The 20,366-nt window shown below is 37.6% G+C and overlaps 1 protein-coding gene across 5 annotated transcripts in view; it reads left to right on the top strand.

Annotated features, from left to right (window-relative positions):
• Positions 1-20,366, top strand: part of LOC141915268 (uncharacterized) — a 33,617-nt gene that overhangs the window by 12,309 nt on the left and 942 nt on the right. The window contains exons 1-2 of one of the 5 annotated variants that reach the window (XR_012620935.1): positions 7,487-7,530; positions 16,290-17,317. Coding sequence is in view for 1 of the 5 variants with exons in the window: in XM_074806736.1 (XP_074662837.1) it covers positions 16,290-16,374 (85 nt within the window). In the remaining 4 variants the exon portion in view is untranslated. Of the gene's footprint in view, positions 1-7,486; positions 7,531-14,733; positions 15,640-16,289; positions 17,318-20,366 lie in introns of those variants that run through there. The other 4 variants (XR_012620934.1, XR_012620932.1, XR_012620933.1 and 1 more) reach the window with 4 other exon arrangements.

Genomic DNA, 20,366 nt, shown 5'->3' with positions numbered 1-20,366 from the left:
CTCATCTTTTATGCTAAGAAGATACGACGAGCTGAACTCATTTCGATATGATAATGATATGATTTCAGTGCGCATTCCGTGCAGATCCAACGGATCGGAAGTTCAGAAGCAGATTTATGATTAAGATGTAGTTCTAATTGGTATTAATTCAATTGTTTAAAGCGCGATTTTCGCGTGAAAATGTCGCCGAATAGATTAATCAGAAGTAATTGGATTCGAAACTGTTCCACCAATCCTGTTATAGAGACAGTAATTTTTAAAGTAACCTTTACATTTTTCATCGAGAAAAAATCAAACCGATGCGCAATATATCATCACCTGATTCAATCAGAATAAATCAGAAATTATTGGACTTGAAACTGTTCCGCCAATCTTATAGCGACAGTAAGCTTTAGGAAGTAACCTTTTCATTTTTCATCGAAAAATGCTAAAAAAAAACTGCGCAATATCATCATCTGATTCAATCATCAATACGAACGAGCATTAAATATATGCGATGTTTTACGATAAAAATCTCACCGCGTAAAAAATTATCTTGGCGCCAACTTTTGGCGGGAGTGATGCACTGAGTATCGAAAGAGGTCCGATTCGCACCATCTTGCGTGGAAATGTTGACCCATGTTTGCGGATTTGAGTAAAACATCGCGAGTAATCACGAATATCCGGTTATCAAGCGTGGTAATAATTCTCTGAGAAGTACAACAGATTTCGCTCGATTCGGATCCATCCTCGGAGTTAACCGTTAAACTCGGATGGTTCATTGAAATATTTACGTGACACTATCAATGAAATACATAATACATATCCAACTCGGATATCACTGAAGTCGGACACATTTTTACGGTCCCAAAAGGTTCGGCTTAGTTGAGCGCAGTCTATACTGACAGCATAGACTATATAGAATCGAATTAAACAGAGGAAACTTGGAAAGCTTTCTTAGCATAGTTTCGCGTGCATCCATATAAACTACAAGGGAAACAGGAGGGGGGGTCACTGGGACTTTTTAAAGGGAGGTCAGAAAATTAATACAGCGGAAGTATATGCCATACATCGCGCCGTATCCGCCAAGCGCCGAAGGTGAACGAGGATTTCTGAATTCTTGAAACTGCTTGAATGTCCTTAGATTTTTTAAATTCGGAGCTTAAGAGGGGTGTTTGCTGGAACTTTAAAGAGAAAATACTTCCGGAATGTGAAGAAAACAAAATTTGGAACTTGCGGTACTTGAATTTAAAAAGGGGGGTCGTCGCCCCCGACCCTCTCTAATGATGCCCATAACAAATAATGCGGATAGACCAGCCGTCAAATACCCAATTCAATTCAAAAATGGTACGCAAAACCTCGATCAATGGGGCACTCTGAAATCAAAACGGGCATGACACGAAGAATGCGCCCGCCATGTTTCGCGCGCGTTTCCTTGTGACACGAGATGACGGATCCAGCCAGCCAGCCGTCAAACTTTGGCAACTCTATCGGCGCGTGGTACAAAATAAAAATCATCTCCACTTTTAATGTCGTATACGAATGATACAGGTACACTATAAAGGATTACTCGTGTGGCCGGCGGTTCCTCCACGCGAGAGACACCGCGCCAAACTATAGAAATCGTATTTTTAACTTATTATGAAAGCAACTTCGCGACAGTCCTGTCCACGAACTAAGCACACGTAAAAGCATTTATTAAACCGAATCTCAGTTTGATATTGACGGTTTAAGAATAACGAGTGACAATCCCAAACTTGGCATCGTGCCTGATCGACAGAACGGTGTCAGTTTTTTAAAAATCGTTGGGTAAAAAGTAGATTAAACTACCGAGAGCCTATTCAATTCCTAGTTCCGGCTGCCCGTGATTCAGCCGTATAAACAAATTTCATCGCCGAATTTAATCTTCGATTAGGTCGGAAGCGATGTGATTATGTATGCAGATGCTCGGAACGTCGACCGATTTGTGCTCCATAAATTAAGACGCCTCGTAACGATATGTTTAGTCGACGTCGGCGTCGAAATAGCCTGTATTTTTCGTTACCAATATCAACGCTGTATAAATGCTAGCTTCGAGAGGGAGCAGCTGCGTGCGTCATATAAAAATATATAAATAAAGATATGATATCGTTTCATTTCGCAAAGCTTATATTTGGTAGTTATTCGTATGTTTAGTTCGTAATTATATGATGTCAAACGTCGCCATTTTACAAGAGATCTCCAGTATTGCGCATGCTGAAATTTTTATATTTCTTTCATATGTCAATAGGTCGCGGCGTAATTTACATAATATATATCACAATAGACTTTTCTAAATGAAGCAAACAATAAAATGTTTACCTGGAGGTCCGGTGGCCGAATTCGATCGCCGAACATTGGTCATGATTTCGTTCATGTCCGCGACGGTTTTGACTTAGTATTAGAACAAAACGAATTCTTCTTTGTCTCCTTAAAAACACGAAATTATGCAACGTGTATACGAACTACACAACCAGGAGCTCTAATACAGAGGGTATTTTGTGTGATTCGCACACCTGGGCGCCCGCAATTGGCCTCCGAATTCGAAGTCGAGTGCGCCGTATCCACACTTGCTGCTGTATTACGTAGCCGTATAAATCCAGAAGATACCGAATAACTATCCTAAACGAGATTTCTGGTGTTATGAGTGGGGGAAATATGATCAACATGTGACAAAGGCCAGACACGTCCGTCTTCATTCAGGCGGCCATGTTTATCGGGTTTGCGCGAAGGGACGCGCTGTATTTCGAAGCCTTTTTCGGACGTTCGGCGGGCTCTTTTGGCGGGAAAATTTCGCTAGAGAAGCAGCCGACTACGTCGAAGATTTATGGGACTAAAACCAAGGAAGTATTCAAATCAACAATTGCGAAACTAAATGTAGGTCACGAACAAATGTCCCATCGACCAGGATATCAATTTTCAGATATTGATCACCTAATAGTAATATTATAATGACGTAGACATAAAGAGTACTGGTGCTGTTATGTTTTATGTATATACAGTATGAGGGGAACACTAAAACAGGCACGTATTTCACAACCAACACGACAGAATATATGAAGGGATATTACGTATAGGAAAATAGTTTTACGGAGAAAAAGAACTGTTGATATCTCCTTACCTGAAAATATGAATTGGATCCATGAAACGCGCGTATCTATAGTGGAATATTCTAACATGGCGTCAAGCAATTCCCAGTATTTCGCTGCGATCACAAATAACACGCGGCGTCTTATATCTAACATGCTGTGTGTTTTCCAATCATTTGCACAAAAGATTGGGTTTTGTATCAAATGATGGGTTTATACCGTGGATCCCGCTCATTAAAAATGCACGGCTTGCACGCACGTACTGGCGTCAAGTCTTGGCCGCTTGCCACGAGCAGAAAAATCCACGTATATAAAAGCAAAGCAATAACGTAAATATGTCCTGTAAAACACATATAATATCGCCCTCTTCCGAAACGTGCGTTTATACATATTAAGTGAAGGCAACGCACGTGTTTTTCCTATATAGAAAATATGACAGCATTTATACACTGGTATGTTACAATGTCTTCTATATGGTGACGACATAGTTTTGCAATTTCGCAATGCGCCAATCGAATTTTCAAGTGTTCTCCAGCGCTTGTATTTCCAAATATTTCAAATTAGAAACTTGCAATACTTGAAAAACGGGAAGAGATGCGTCAATTGAGAAAACCGGCGGGTAGTTCAAAAATACCAAACACTTCATAGTGTTCCAGGTGATGTTCTATGATTCGGAAATTTGAAGGGAGCGCCCACGATGGCTCGCTCGACCACTTGTTGGCGACGCCGTGATTCGAAATGTGATATATATACACAGGTGTTATTCTTCATCTTCAAATCTTCTTTTGTGACATTACGAAATCAAATTTTCTGTAGAAGATTTACGGTACATGAACTTTTCTCATATGTATATTGAAAGCTATTTTCTCGAACACAATTGATGGCGATATGTAATTAACTCTGGACAATTCTAGCACAGAACTACTTCTAAAACTAGCTTTTGTCGGGGGTTATTATCCATATTACGGAGTCATCGAGGTTACAATCGGAAGATAAAATGCTGACAACTTGCCGGCACGTGGTTGAATTCTACACACGCGTTCGCGTCAGAAACGCTATATTTTTTGTCTGAGTCACATATCTGAACAAACTATAATGCAGCACGATTTTTGAAAAAAGTTTACACTTGATGCAACGCACTTAACATCTTCGACAAACGTTCTTGACACAATGGAAATGGGCCGGCCTACCGATTTAATACCCTGACATGCTAGCACCCGGGGCCAAATATACATTTTAGCATGCTCGGCAGACACCGCTTATGTGCGAGCGATGTGCATGACCCCAATGCACAATGTATCCGCGCACGTTGGATTTTAACAATTTATAACGTATTCTTTTTTCGCATTGACAATCGGTAAACTTGACCAAGTTGCATTTAGAAAAAATGCTGACAGAAGTATGGGTCCTTGGAATTTTTTACAAACCGGTTTTCGCGGGGCCAGACGAGGATGTCTGGTTTGTGGCATTGCATCACGGGTTGACGTCGAGGGAAGGTGCATCGCACGATGCATCATGCATAAGAGAAAGATGGCATAAGATGCGACCCGCGTTTCGTCGCTAGAAAGACCAAGTATCTAACAAACATAAGCATAAAGGTGAGCCTGATATGACATCACATCTTGATAAGAGACTATGTTTTTAATCACTGATGTGCTTAGCCTGTGAATGTTGTTAGACTTGTTGCACGGTTATACTATATCGTGCATTGTCTCGCGCTGCAGCATTTCGGCATTTTTACGTGTGCACACACAACTTGTGAAAATCATCCATAACGGGTTTTAGTGATTTTTCATCACCATTTTTTCATAGGCTTTATCATTTGCCCTGATTGTTCCTCAGTCGATCGAGGTATGTAGGCCTGTAGTTGGTGTACGTATGTAAATTCTTATTGAAGTGATTTTCGTGGAAGGTTCGTGAAAGTCATCGCCAAGTCTTACGAGCTGTCGTATGCTGAATTTGAATTTTGGACGGTGTTTTTTTTCTATTTTCGGCGTTTGGATTTCGGAACATTTCCACATGCATTGCATAAATTCGATTGCTCATTTCAAATTTGAGCAATGCTGTTCGAAAGATCGTTTATTGTTACCGAAAAATCTAATTTATGCCTGGATGGATTATCCGCGCCGCCATGTTTCGGAGATTTTCACTGTTATATGAGCAACATATACTCTGCAAAATTTGGACGAGGGTTCGGAAATTTGCCGTACAGACCAAGCGTAGGATGGTGAGAAAGCTTTAGTGAATAATCGACGAATTATCACCTTTTTCGATGTTTATTTGATACAAGCGGCATGAATGTAAGGGAGGCATAATGACCTTGGGAGCGCATAAAATTATCACGGCAACATCAGTGCCAAATTCTCGCGCATGTTTATGATAATGAAGGGTCAGTATGATGAATCAGATGAAGGTAAATAGCCTACTCGCTGCCCAACGGTCCAGTTCAAGATTTTTACCTTTTGTCGTCTGGGGTCATAGACCCGGTTTATTCCATGGAGTAAGCCAGTCACCGCGGGATAGTTAATACTGTTACGCAGAAATACAAAATGCTAATGTAATTCTTGGAAGAGTGAAATGAAATGTCGATGACTGAATTGTTGGACGAAAATGGCTACGCGCAAAGCGGGTTTTAATCGGTACGTAGAATGGCGTATCTACTACCGGGTCCATTTCAATTGTATCAGGATGCATTCTGTACACGGTATAGCCACATATTTGATCATATCGATTGTGTAAATATCGGAAATAAGGTTTGATAAATGAAACATACTCGGCTATTTTACGCGCCTATATTCAAACACGCGTGCATTAGTTTCAGCACATGAAATAATGTGGCGCCAATGTCTAGGAGGCTGTACATTGATTATTTACGATTATTTCGTCTGGTAAAACATATTTTCTCGTCAGCGCTAGAATTTACTTTCTTTGTAGAAACTAAAATTTACGATGCTTTATTGGACGGCTTTTGTAGTCATATTTCATTTCACATTTGTTTGCAATCGCATTATCGGTACATTTATATGCATGATGTATATATGTTTTTAATCCCCGAAATAATGTACAATATCTTGTTTTGAGATTATTTCAATCAGAAAATCTGTTCCGCGTTTTGTTTTCACTGGTTTGATTTGCTAAACTTGAGTATAGAGCGAGTGCTATATTGAGTATTGCACAATATTGACTGCATTTTTTGTAGAAAACGAACGGATCTGAGATGAGACATATTTCAAAATTGCTTCATATACATGCATTTTCTATATAACCATTGTTATCCCTAGACACTATAGGAATACCTCAGGTTAACCTATATAATCTCATAGCTCCAAGTCAAGAAGCGTGGGAAAATTGAAATCAGCCCTTTGAGATTGGGATGAAATGAATGGTTTCACAAAAGGCCTTCCTGGCTCCAACGACAAAAGAATGCCAAACTCTTGTAGTACGGAGCTTCGACAAAAAGCGCCAAATTCAAGCCATAGATGCAAAGCAAAGCACATGGTGTCATGAAATGGGCACACGTCAAATGAATAGCCACGAAACCGCAATCACATCTATTAGGGGTACGGTGTAGCCTAATGCGTTTCGACATTGCTTACCAACCTAGTTGTCAATCTATCCAAGTCGAATAATATAATTATATAATATATTTATCACTTTGTTATTTCATAGTTCATTAAGTGTATACATAATGATGAATCATGTTTGAAATTCTTCAAATCGGATGAAAAAATGTCGTAAACCAATACGAATTGTAAATTGACAGTAGGCCTATGTCAGAAGGTGACTCGATATTGATGACTCCCAATGACTCAAAAATATGACTGGTTACGACAGAGGCGATTGATCGGTCACCGGGACGCCTTAAGTAAATTTTTGAACGCTCGTCAATCTTGTATTCTCCAATTTTTTCAAAGGTAAAGCGGGTAACTATTCAAAAGAAACCTTATTACGAAATAGGAAAATCAACATACCCTGTACGATCTACTGCCAAGTTTCTGCAGACTGCTAACCCTTATACAAGCTGAGGGTTCGATCCAGGGGCCGTTGGTAATTTAGAAAACAAATCGATATACAGTAGTACTTATTGGTGTTATAGTGTCTATACATTACCAGAATTTTGACTCGTAAATAACTAACATTATATACGTTTATCTATTTGAATCGACGATCAGACGATGGCAATCAAACTTAGTAATTTTGACCTGTCTGTCACAGGCGACGGCAAAAATCCGTCTAAAAGCCACAGACACACCCGACAGGCCTGGACACCGGTTGCTCCGGTGACATGGCTGTCAGTTCCTGGAAATATATAAAATACAATTCGAGCTCTTGAAACGTGATTGTTTCGCCCCGGATCCGTGCAACTAAAATACATCAAAACCAAAATACCAGACACAAAATGGCTGGCGTTCGGAATATCGATACTCCTTTCCACGGAGAATTGGTGGGTAAAATTTGAAAAAACTCCGCTTCCATTTCTTAATATGCTTCATTATACCCCGCCAATAGTTAACTAGGCAGCAGCGAGAATTGGTAATATCTGATTTATTCATCCATTTATTCGATTATTCATTTATTTGACGGCGGTTCGGAGTTGATACTATACGAATAAAATACGATAGCCTGGTAGCAATGTATTTCAAATTTTTTGACTAATTTTACACAATTTTCATTCGGATTTTCCGTAAATGTAATATTCAATTGTAATGCATATCGGCCAAAATAACCGCGCGCTATACATCTATTTAAGCTTACATTTACTTGTTGATTATTTGAACTCGAATTTTGAATCGACAGGCGATAGGTATGTTATGATTTGGTCTTTTACTTAACATAATATATGCACATACGCATATATATTTATATGTATATTTATATATATACATATATATCTATATATCTATCATGGCATATATTAAAACCCAAACCGCGTTCATACTATACGCACTAAAGCGAAGTCCTAAAACGAGTGTTTTGTTTTTGGCCCCCGATTCTCCAACGATTGAAATGACCATCAAATCATTGTGGCACACTGCCAAATATGTGATGGACATGGCAAATTCTCGGAATCCCGCTCACAAGTCGTTCGTTAAAATAAATTGGAATTGTTTTGCGACTATTTAAGCTGGTGCTTCATAGTCATCGAATCAAATCCGTCAAAATGTTCGTAAAAAATCGAATTCATAAGACGCATGTACTAATTGAACCCTACGAAATAATGAAAAGGTTTCGTATTAAGCTCAATATATTAGCGAAACGGCTATTAATTGATGCCAGGTCTTATTGCATAATTCATCCGATTCCCATCTTTATTTCTGCGTTTGTAAATAGGTAAATTGACAGTTCGGGTGCAGGCGTTTTCTTCAAATGCACTCGTCAAATTTAGAAAATAAAATTCCAGATACAGATATTTGTCTACCATATATTATAAGTTATTGTCTATAATGATTGGAGTAGTATTTCTATTCACATCATCAGTTATTTGATATGTATGAATTTCGCTATGAATTCGAAGATGTTTACGCGGCGTTTTATCATATTTTATCGGCAATGGTTTCGAGCGATATTACGCAAACAGTCATCGATCAGCTCGCATAGATTTTACCGAATAGTCGCCTCGCGGGTATATATCTTCTTATTCAATTTCGGAGATCTAGAATTAGTTTTCTAAAGTTTTCCTAAGTTTTGAGTACCGACATTCTGCTGAATGAATGCGAGTTTTCTGTGATACGACGATTGTAGATTGAAGGAACTCACGAAAATTGATATATTCTATAAATACAATATAATCGTTTCCATACGATCTTTGAAATGAGGTGAACCTTTAATTTTCTTCGATAGGAATATTTTTTCGACAACTTTTCGGCAACAAGCTTCGGTCTGATTTCCAGGTCAATGTCAGTAAACAAGCCATCGAGTGATGTAATGAGATTTCGCAATTGCGCAGCAAAATATGGGGACCCTGACCTCTGAGCGATTTAGAAAAAATCTTTACCAAAGTCCAAGGTGACCGTCAAAAAGTTTCTAACTGGGCTAACCTAATACGGAAGCGACCGGTCTTACGAATATAATTATTTCGCCGAAAAGAAATCATTTCGTTTTAGTTCTATGAGTACTGCATTGAAAGCGTCGACAGTACTTACCACTCAACCCCAATCATCATCTCGAAGCGTGGAATATTTTTCGTGTGGCCTTTTGATAAATTAACATTTCTAATAATCATATCGCTCACATGGTCACGATGAGTTAGCTCCGCCCAATGTTGTACCGGGAGAACGATCTTCAAGAAACGAATATACGGAACGAACTGTGTAATCAGGTCAGCGTTTTGCGCAGTTAAAATTGTTGCAGTGCCAACAACTCTGTTCCCGTTGCTGTTAGAACGAAACGAATCGAGGAAGGTGTCATGGCGCTTGTGTACATAATATTTCCTAAAATATTTTTCGCCCGAAACGCGTCGCGAAAATGGGACATAGTTTTGGCGGGAAAGCGAATTTCGATATTATCACGCGCGAAAAACATTTAGAAAGTTAATTTTCGCGCATTTCGGCGAAAAAGATACTTCCAAATACGGTTTAGAATTTTTCGATTCGACAAGAGAATCATTGCTTTTTCTCAAACCAGCTTGAAATTAATGCGAACAGTTGTAAGTATATGCGCAAAATGATTACATTAAAGAGAACGGCATTAACCGCAACTAAAAATGAATAATCTTTACGCGATCTTTTCTTGGAAATGATGATTTCTACGGAGGTAATTACCATAATTACCACAGAAACTACCTGTTAATCTTATTACTATACGAAATATGGCAATTTATCTTTTATCTTTTACCCATAAGAAAATGAAGGTGTTTGGGTAACTGTTTTTCATCAAGGACGCTACAAATTTCCGCATCTTTGCGAATTACGTTTGGATTTTTGCCAGATCTGATTCGTGATTTTTAATTTCGGCTTATTTTTGATTTAGTTTGTCCGGCATCTAGCGATATGATTGCGGTGGTTTTGTCGATAACTGTTCATTTTTCATGCGCTATACCCCCCTCGATCGGGGATTCGGGTCTTATTCGAGGGATCATCTTGGAATGAAAGGCCACTAACGCGCGCACACACGGGGGATGAAATGTTGCCATGATTGATAGGCTATTTACAATTTACTTCTGCGCAGCAGAAATTCCGAGTTAGACCCGTTGGTGGACAAAAAACACAGAAAATAATTATTCTAGGGCGGTAACCTTATATGGAACAAAAACGATCGCGCACTTTTCAACTTCATTGATCGAACTGAAATATTTGGATCATCTGTTCCGCTTTATTTTTATCTTCAATTAAAAAACACTGCGTAATAAATCTATCGTATTCTAAACTTTGAGCGTATTCTCGTTGATAACGTCTATGGCGGGTTTAGGTTATTAGATATTATTTACGAGATCACTTTTTATATAATATTTTGGTCATTTCTGATCGCAGAATATTCTGTTGTCTCTGATGACAGACGTAGTGAGACGAAAAAACCACATGCAAACAACGACTACAATGGTCGATTAACATTCATAATATTCTTATTGGTATTTTTATTAGGAAATAAGTGAAAAATTACGTCACCGCCTGAACTGCATCATTTCGTTAGAATTTAGTTTTGTTTACCTAGTATGAATCATACTGAAATGAATTCGGGGCCTATGCATCATCAGGTGTTAAACTAGCTCTGAATTTATTTGATATATCGCGATTTCGAGCGATGATAAATGTGTTAGTATTAGGTCTAATCTATTGACATACGTTGGGTTTTTAAATTATTTTTTACTCTCGATCACCTTTTCGGAGTCACTACAGGTCGACAGTTAACAGGTTAACGACAACATATAAGATTTGAATATTCTTCTCTTACGCATTTTAAGAACAGTCTAGTATGTATACCGCAAATTCAATTACCAGAGATATTCTTCTACAAAGATATGGTATTTACACAAAATTTCCCTTGTAATTGAATTATATATTCATATGTTTTTTATCATCAACCATTGAAAATCTTTTTCTCGTAAATAAGAATTTCTGACGGATCCGAAATAAATCTGACAATCCCTTACCTATCTAATCCCTTACCTATCCAATGGATATGATATCTTGTAGAAATCATTCAGAACAATCGAAAATAATCAAAATGAGAATTATCTGAGAATCTGATTTATTGAAAATGCTGATCTCCAGTTAGGGTTCTCTTTGAAACGTTATCTTAATTCTTACGTAGTTTCTTCCGAATTATTTCATTAGGTTATTTTCATTATTCATAAAAATGTTATCTTATTGTTTTATCTATCATTCGAATAGAATCTTTATATCACTCGTAAAAATTTTTCTTTTCGCAACCAATTCATTATTCTTCAATATGGAGCGCTTTGTCGAAAGGAATGTTTGAAAATATTTCGGCGTATTATTTATCGTAATATAAGGGGTCGCTTTTTCTGCATTTCACCTTTTCGCTTACTTTTAAGCCCGCGATAAGATTGATTTTGATTTAAAAAACGGTTTTTGCAACAGAGAATATAAGCAAAAGTATATGGCGTTTTATTTATCGGAATATAAGGGATCGCTTTTTCTACATTTTGCTTTTTCGGTAACTGTAAAGCCAACCATGAAATTGATTGCGATTGATAAAAAAACGGTTTTATTGCGTTGAATTACGTGAAATTGCGTTGAATTTGCATTTGTACGCGTTATTTTTTGCGCACCATATCGTGGATACAGGACTTTTTTTTTCCTAATTGTTCACGTCTTACGTAATATCTTTCGGAATGATACCGACGGATGAGATGAACAGGGTCCATCCATCAATGGAATAAATGAGTCTTGAAGATCAGGGCTGTATCGGGTATAGGCGAACTGGTGAAAATCGTATTCGTGATATAATGATTAGTCTGATTAATGATATTTTTTTCGTTCGCGCGGTGTCTATCAATCATCAGACCGCACCGATGGCGACTGTCGGAAATAGTGACTAAGTTTTTCGGCGAAAGTCTCTCGTCAAGGAAATCAGCTTTCGCCACGAAATAAAAGTTCGATATCATCGCGATTTCTGGCCTCTAATTATCGTGGACTATTCGGCCCTTCCCAGTCTGCGTAACACATTAATTTTTATCGCGTTATTGGCTTTATTAATGAATATTTTACACATTGCGGACTATCTTTATTACCAGTAAATAAACTAGAGAAATCCAAGGCCCAAAGGGCGCTTAACGATGACGACTTACTTATGTCCAGTAACGATGATCAAAATCCCGGGTCACCAATATACATGGGGGTGGCTAGGCCGCTTGGGGACGTTTTATGTCCGATGCTGGGATAAAGACCGAGGATGCAGGCGCCTTCGGTATCGGCATTAGATGTTATAAATTTATCTGCTGCGCTATGAAATTAAATCGTAGATGATACTCAAGCGTACGGATAGCCTCGGATGTTCGAAGGAGACCCCGTTCATTCTTGTGCATGGATTAACGATACGTAGCTCTCAATTGATAATTCTTGGAAGTAGTAGTATGTGTCACGCGGATCGCGCATGTTACGGTAATTTGTTTTTCTTTCTACGGTGTTATTCAACTCCCCGTGGCTGCGCTAACGAATATTTGCATAATGCACAATGATTTTTGGGCATCCGAACGAATTTTTCGGAAACTATTTGCGATTGCTGCGATTGGAAAAAATGATATTCGTCGATGTATTCAGATAGCGCGTCCTTCGCTGATACGAACCCGAGATAAAACTGAATACTAGATATTCAACAAATCAAATAAATTTTGCGCGCGTTCTTTTTTCGCAATGAGGATTTTTCTTACGTGGATACGATTTTTGTTGTTGTTATATTCATTTCGGTAACAGTAAGCCCTCTGAGTATTTCTGTTGTCTATGCGTCGCATCCAGTATTTTACTGAGAATTCATAATTCAATAACGCCTTCTCTAAAATCAGATTTTCTATTTTCTCATGCGAAACCCTTCAAAGTATACATTCGGAATTTCATCACATCTCAAGGTTTTTTTCCATTTTATCTTTAAGGCTTCATCGTGACAGCATTTTGAATAAAATTGTCGCTTCTTGGTGGAAATTCGGAAGTTTTTCGAAACATCTTCGTGAACTTTTCTATTATTTTAGGTATTTTTTAAACTTCTATATAGCTTTTAGCTTTTTTTATAGCGGGTTGGACTAAGCGGTATCTCCATTTTAAACGACGCATTTCCCTTACGTAGCTTCGTTTGGCCTAACTTCGGAACTGCGCATGCGCATACGATCACGTAAAACTCTCGTAGGGAAGCATAAAAATACCGAGATGCATTATAATCAGAATCTGCGCATTTGGAAATCAGCCAGAACTATTTTCTCAGAAGTAATACCAAATAATGACCAAACCTATACATCTGTTTTTGACGAGATATTAAACAGTTACGCTGTAAAAAGTATCTTATCATAATAAGATTATTCAGCATATGTAATTAGAGATATTTCAAATACGAATCTGGTATTTTTCAACTAAGCACTTTTCGAAAATCTTAATTTTATTCTATGTCAAGTCGCTATTTCATTTAACACCTTGGCGTTTAAACTTAAATACCAAAGATCCATAAAGAGTACTTTTGTTAATACTGATTACGTTACTATTTATTCTGCCAACATAAAAGTGTTTTTATGGCGTATACCCGGTGTGATGATATATCATCTCTTGATAACTAACAATATTGTTACTTGAAATATAGCCATCCTTTAATTTCAAATATTGATAGCATGTAATGAATCCAAAACGCACCTTCCGAACAAGGAAATACTTGATGATTCGACCAAAATCTTTGGCACTAACTATATTGTTAGGCACAATTTCATTATTTCTTGAAATATATACTTGAATAACATTGGAACTATATAAATGTATAATTTATATATGTAAGGACGAAATTTGATCAAAACCTGATTTATCTTTCACTCAGTACATATCTTATCAACATTCATATCAATCAACTTCCTTGCATGAATTTACTGTTTTATGGCGCAATGCTGAATTCGACAATCAACGTCTGTATATATAAATTTATTGTGTACTAGAAAAATTATTTTGTCAAAATTTACAGTGAATTCGCTTCGCGGAATCAAAGGTTGAAGTTAAGAATCAAAGCCCTCAATAAGACGAAAAAAGCTATAGAAGAGAATCTGACGTTTCGACTCAATTCTACGAGCCATTTTCAAATTAGTCTTAGGTTTTTGATAGTAATATGTCCATGTGTTTGTCACGAAAAACTCCACAGTACGTAATACATAGAATTGGGTCGAAAGGTCTGATTTTCTTTTAGTCTTTTTCACTTTATTGTGGATTTCATTCACTTCATTGATATGGAAACCATCAACAGTTACTTATTAATAAGACATTATCTTCAAAATATATGTGTATCTTGTAAATTTGGTTGTTAACGCAAATTGGAATTTAACCTCTTGTCATTGTTAAGCTAACGTTTCGTGGTTCTATTAGGTTTTTGACAGTAATGTCCACGTATATAAATCACGAACAACCCCCACTACAGTAATACATACAACTGTTTCAAATGTTTGGTTTTCGTCGATGTAAAGTTGTTATCTATTTTGTAATTTTTCGTGGATCTTTCGCAATTGAAATAATGAATCATGTATACGTAGGCTATTTCATGCATTATCTAGGAAACTAATTGAATACTATAACTACCCGCATGAACTGCTGTACAGATTCCCTGGCCAGTTCACTTGTTTGTATATGGAAGTTTGATTATCAAGTACCTATACGGTTTTCTATTTTAATATGCTGGTTCTGCGAACACAACAGAAACAGATATCGTGCGGTTTTGGACACGAAATTCTGAACTGGAAAATTTCAATTTGGCATTTTCAAGTATAACAATGGCATACGTGTTCACAGCCGTAACTAGTCTGGCATTAACGACGATTCGATAATGAGAGTGCTTCATTATGATTTAAACGCGAGTTTGACAATGGGAAGCCACGTTCCCGTTATCGGGCAAGAATAGAATTATACCCCGTCCCCGAATTAGGAAGAGGAAATAGAATTTGGGAATCCCGTTATCGTCGGTACCATGTATGCGACGTAGATTTTTCGCGGTCTCGTTTTCTTGCAATTTACGAAGCAGACCAACTCGTTTATGAACGGAGAGTAATTAAACATGTGTATTAATAATTCTTACGGAAGAGGTGATGAGTAAAGCTATGTGTCAATCGTAACGCGTGCAGGCGGGGTCAGTAAATCAAGGACAAATTGAGTCACAATGAACCGTTTCAAGTCATTAAAGTTATAGCCTCGATGACCACATTGTGTCAATACTATATCTGGGCGTGGCGGGCACGGCGTGACGAGCGGTTGTTCGTAATAGGGCAAATGTAAGAATTACGAAATATGAATTTTCGCAAATTCAAACCGATTAGGAATCAATGAAGGTGAGAGGGCTCGCATTAATACAATCGAATTCGGGATACGAGACACGGATTATCTGTTCGAATTGATAGGATGTTAACAATTTCAAGCCGGTGAGTTGACTCGCGACTAGCAAATTCTTTGAAAGCGGACAATGAACACATTCTATTGAGTACTACGAAGATTACCGTAAATTTGATCGATTAACATCTAATTTATTCGTAAGATTCCGCGTATAGTTATTGATTTTTAGATTCTAATTGCGGGTTATCTTATTTCTCTGGGTACTTCGTATTTTACGGGATAATAAAATAAGAAGAGACACGTTAGAAATATGGGAACATAATCATATACATGCAGGTATATATGATCATTTGAATATTTGGACAGATGTATATACAATAGTAAATACGCGATAGATTAGCGCTATATTCGTAACGAAAATGGCCTACTGTCCGTGTAGATCCCACCCATATCACATATCTATCGTTAAAAATATCTGTTTAAGTATCGGCAATGTCATCGATGGACCCTCGATTTCCACATTTAATTCATCCCGCGCGCTACAAGTCATTCATTATGAATATATGTTAATCGATACACGACAGCCAGCTCCGCGGGGTAAGCGCGCGACCATCCGAAGTTGCCATTTACCCGCATCGCTGCCGCGCTTTACCTCCAAATTTCAGCCCCGTGAAGGCGAAACGCTACATGCAATACGCGGGAAGAAAGTTTACGAGACGTGAACGTTTTTATTTTGCAGATATACAGCAATATTGAGACGGTTTTCAACGCGGGAACCTCACATTTGCAACGAGGCCGTCGAACAAAATGGACGATCTGCAAACGTAAGTACACGACGGCGATGTGACCTAATGATATTTGAATTTATAAGTATATATAACTACGTATTTTTGACTATTCTAATATTGAATTACATTTGAATTATACCGGTATTCGAGCTAATCGAATTGTTAGATTCTAAGAAATTCGCTAACAGCATATTAGAAGATGTCAAAGTTCTTCGCTTACGTCTTCAATGGCGTCGCTTCTTGTGGACTTGAGCAATATTGTACGTTCATTTTTCCTTAAAGATGTTCTTTTAACGTGTGATGCATTACAAAAACAAGTTACTTTCGGCCACTACTAGGGCCTATTTGGAAGATTATATAAAATACAATATTTTTGAGCGAAAATAAGTCCAAAATAAATCACGCGTTATCTATAGGTAACTCAAATAAAGATTGATAGATTTTAGTTTAGTCATTGCGTATATTGGTCAATCAACTTTATCACCTAGGTTAACTTAAAAACGCTTTCAAAATCGTTAGAATTTGAAACAAGCCTCGATCAATAGAAGATCAAATTTCACCAATATCATTTATGTCAAAATGGTGGAATTCTGTTAGCTTTAGGCAAAATAACTTAAAGACATTTAATTATATGTAACAACATTAAAGCTAACAGATGATTAGTCCTTTTAATGAAGGTAAGTATTTCGTCTGAATCAGAATTTGCTATGATAAATTTCTGCCGACGCCCCACTTACTTAACTCAGTTACAGGCTTTACTAATGCGTAATTCAACATAATTCTAATAAAAAAAGATTATTCACCAGATTAAACAATCGAATATTCAGTGTAAAAATAAGTTCATATCATATGAAAAAAGTGCCCGCTCCTATATGCATTTATAGTAATATCAAACATTGCACGATTTTGATTTTTGATCGATGAAATGTTTTGAAGATTTTCGAATTCATATTCGAATTTTGTTGTATTAAATACATATTCTAGATATCTTCCTAATTGTATATTATATTCATTTCCAAAATAAAATCTAGGAATTTATTCCGCAATCTCCAAAACTCTTTTCGGTTTTTCTTGTGTCGTCAAATATGTTGCTAGTTTCCCATATGGAAGGCCGTATAAAGTTCACTTTTCATCGACTGATAATACAGATACGAACCAGCCATTCTACTATAGAAAGTAACGTAACGTTAAAGATGTCATCTGAAACGACAATAAGCCCCAAAACAAAATGACCGTAGCCTCTAGGGTAGGTTCTTAAAAGCGTGCCTGGGATATTATGCATTGGTGACCACGAACCAGGCACCCTGACCAGCTCGATCCTTTTCATCGAAAAACACTTTTATCAATCACTTCGGTTAACGGATTTCAATTTCTTGGCGCGTTTTTCTTTGAACTCCGTACTATGGCAGGGCATGTGGAATAATAAAAGAATCGGTCATTTTAAACTACATTATGTTTACTGCCCACCGTCCAAACATTTTTCAAAAGACGATAGCCTATCTGCCCGGGTCAAGCTTTGTTGTCTGGCACAATTGTAAGTGGGTATCCAGGTCCCAGTTGTAGTATCTCGAAATGATGAACCAGACCCCGAAAGGAGTCGGTGGCTTGTGTCAACCTAACCGCGGCGAGGACATTTTCGAACTTGACTTGGCCGGGTTAGTTACATACGTAAGTCATTCTTCGACTCCTTTAAACGGTTTTAGCGATTGGTGCTTTTTACGCGGGTTTACGTTAACTGTTTGAGATTACGACTGCTCCTTAGTATAAACATCTCCGATCGAGTTGTACAGAGATAGATATATACTAGCCCTGCTAGTATACTTACGGAAATGATGTCATCGAAAGTTTATGCTAGAATGATGGCATGTTTATAGTTGAAAGTGATGTCATGCTAAAAAAACTTTTCTTGATCAACATATGTGTTTGAGTCGACTTCGTCGTTCAAAACAATGCATTATACAGGTATATGATACCACATATTAATGAGTTATTCGACAAAGGATTTTGAAATCGTGTTTTTCGGATCTATTTCGCTGAATATTGCGTAAGTACCGATGGTCGAGCATGCACTACTCTAAATAACTAACAAGGGTGCCAGAGGTTCACGTATCGCATCTGTTGCCAGTTCCAGCTGCTCCCACTGTCAACTGACTACGCGACCCAGCGAGACCAGAAACGAGGAAATGCGCTTACTGGCCTGAAAGCCATTGAGAGCCGAAGCGTATAAATACTCCCTTTTGCAGGATTCGAAACAAAACATCTGGCTTCGTTCGCGAAAGGTGGTTCCTGCGGGAGCTGCGACCAACAATGGATGATAAGATGCATGTCGGAAACGGACGTCTTTTACCTGCACGATTGAAGATGATCGGTCTACGCCAATCTTGTTACGCCTGGAAGCTCTGTATTTACATTCAGGATTTTCAGGCCTATCAGGATTTGTGACGACTCCAAACCAACAGTTTAGTTCTCGGATCGGATACATTTCTACGACGAATCTGAGTTCATCGACCTTGACCTTTCCGCGTATAGTGCAATATGAACATCGTGCTATATAGATCCCGACTTCATCAGACCTTCATTCGCACTTCTACGAAAGTATAGGTTCAGTAAAAGTGCTGCTTGTGTAATTATGTATGTACGATATAAAATTACCGGTGGTTACCGAATGAATCATGAGCTCGGTCCGTGAGTAATAATAACGTGTGTACATGTTTTCACTGTGATATATACGCCTATATCTACTGAAAGCTTTTTGAATTAACACAACTGATGAATGTGTTTTATTGTAGTTGTCAAACAAACTAATATTGAAACTTCCGCGTGCCGTGTCATCTTGTGTGTTTCACCTATAAAAATGCGTATTTTTTTCTGTGACGATTACGCGCACGCTTTGAATTTGATACGAAACTGTTGATTTTTGCGAAGATTTTCCGTTGCATAATTGTACTTCACCTAAATGCCAAATGTGTCGCTTGATATTTTCCCATGTTAACTTGATTCGGAGAAAGCTTTTTAATCCTTTCAACTGATATTTCTAATACGGCAGGGGAATATAATCCGAATAATTAGAATTGAAAATTATTTTGACTAAGAGATAGAGATATGATTTATAAAATTACTTTTATTCTAGAGTAACGTTACTTTCATATGCATATACACGATAATATTTTTGGTCGGTTGCATATACACGATAATATTTTTGGTCGGTTGAAAATATTAACATTTTTCCAAAATACCAGAAAACGTTGTTTCGCGCGCAAAAAAAAATGAAAACCAGAAATTTAGATTCTGAAATTCATCAGCGCATTTACATTTACGCTTTGAAATACACAATTTTTTTATTTCATCCTTGCAACGTTGATAAAACTTAAATCAAGTTACGTAATTTACTTCAGAACGAAGTTTGAATATTACAATATTTATCGTAATCATATTCATAGTAAAAATTAAAATTTCACATCGCTAGCTCGCATTGCATTAACAATCCCAGACTACTGGTAATACCAGATGCAGGTTCCATGTACTGAGGAGCCAGTCGTATTCAGCAAAGTTCGGAGCTCTTGTTTCTCAAGAAAATGATTCCAGCAAGATGCAGATAAACAGATTCGTGCGAAACAAGAATAAAACAACGAATGAATTAAATACGAGATTTCGAACTGCAGACGAACAAAAAATAACGGTTTCAAAATTACTAATTTTGGCCCACTTGGTGAGTATCGCGTTCACTATCCGTCGGTGCTTTTGTGCAGTTTACCATTTTTCATTGAAATTTGTGATGGCTGTACTTTAGGAAGGGATCGTAGTTTAACATTTCAAGCGGGTCTTACGATCAGTCAATCGTAACGCAATCGGAACATCTCCTCGCGCGGAATTGAGATTATCCAGTTCTTCGCTCTTCCCAACTGGGAAGTCAAATATTGAATTATACACTTCGCGTATATATTTGTTGTACCTACGCATTTGCTGTAATCGATTGCAAATTTGAAGCCCATGACTACATTGCGGAGGGTTTTTAAGGTCATTGCTTT

The sequence above is a fragment of the Tubulanus polymorphus genome, chromosome 1 (genome assembly GCF_964204645.1).
Source record: "Tubulanus polymorphus chromosome 1, tnTubPoly1.2, whole genome shotgun sequence".
NCBI lineage: Eukaryota > Metazoa > Nemertea > Palaeonemertea > Tubulaniformes > Tubulanidae > Tubulanus > Tubulanus polymorphus.
Note: the sequence above shows the minus strand (reverse complement) of the source record. Positions and strands in the feature narration are given on the sequence as shown.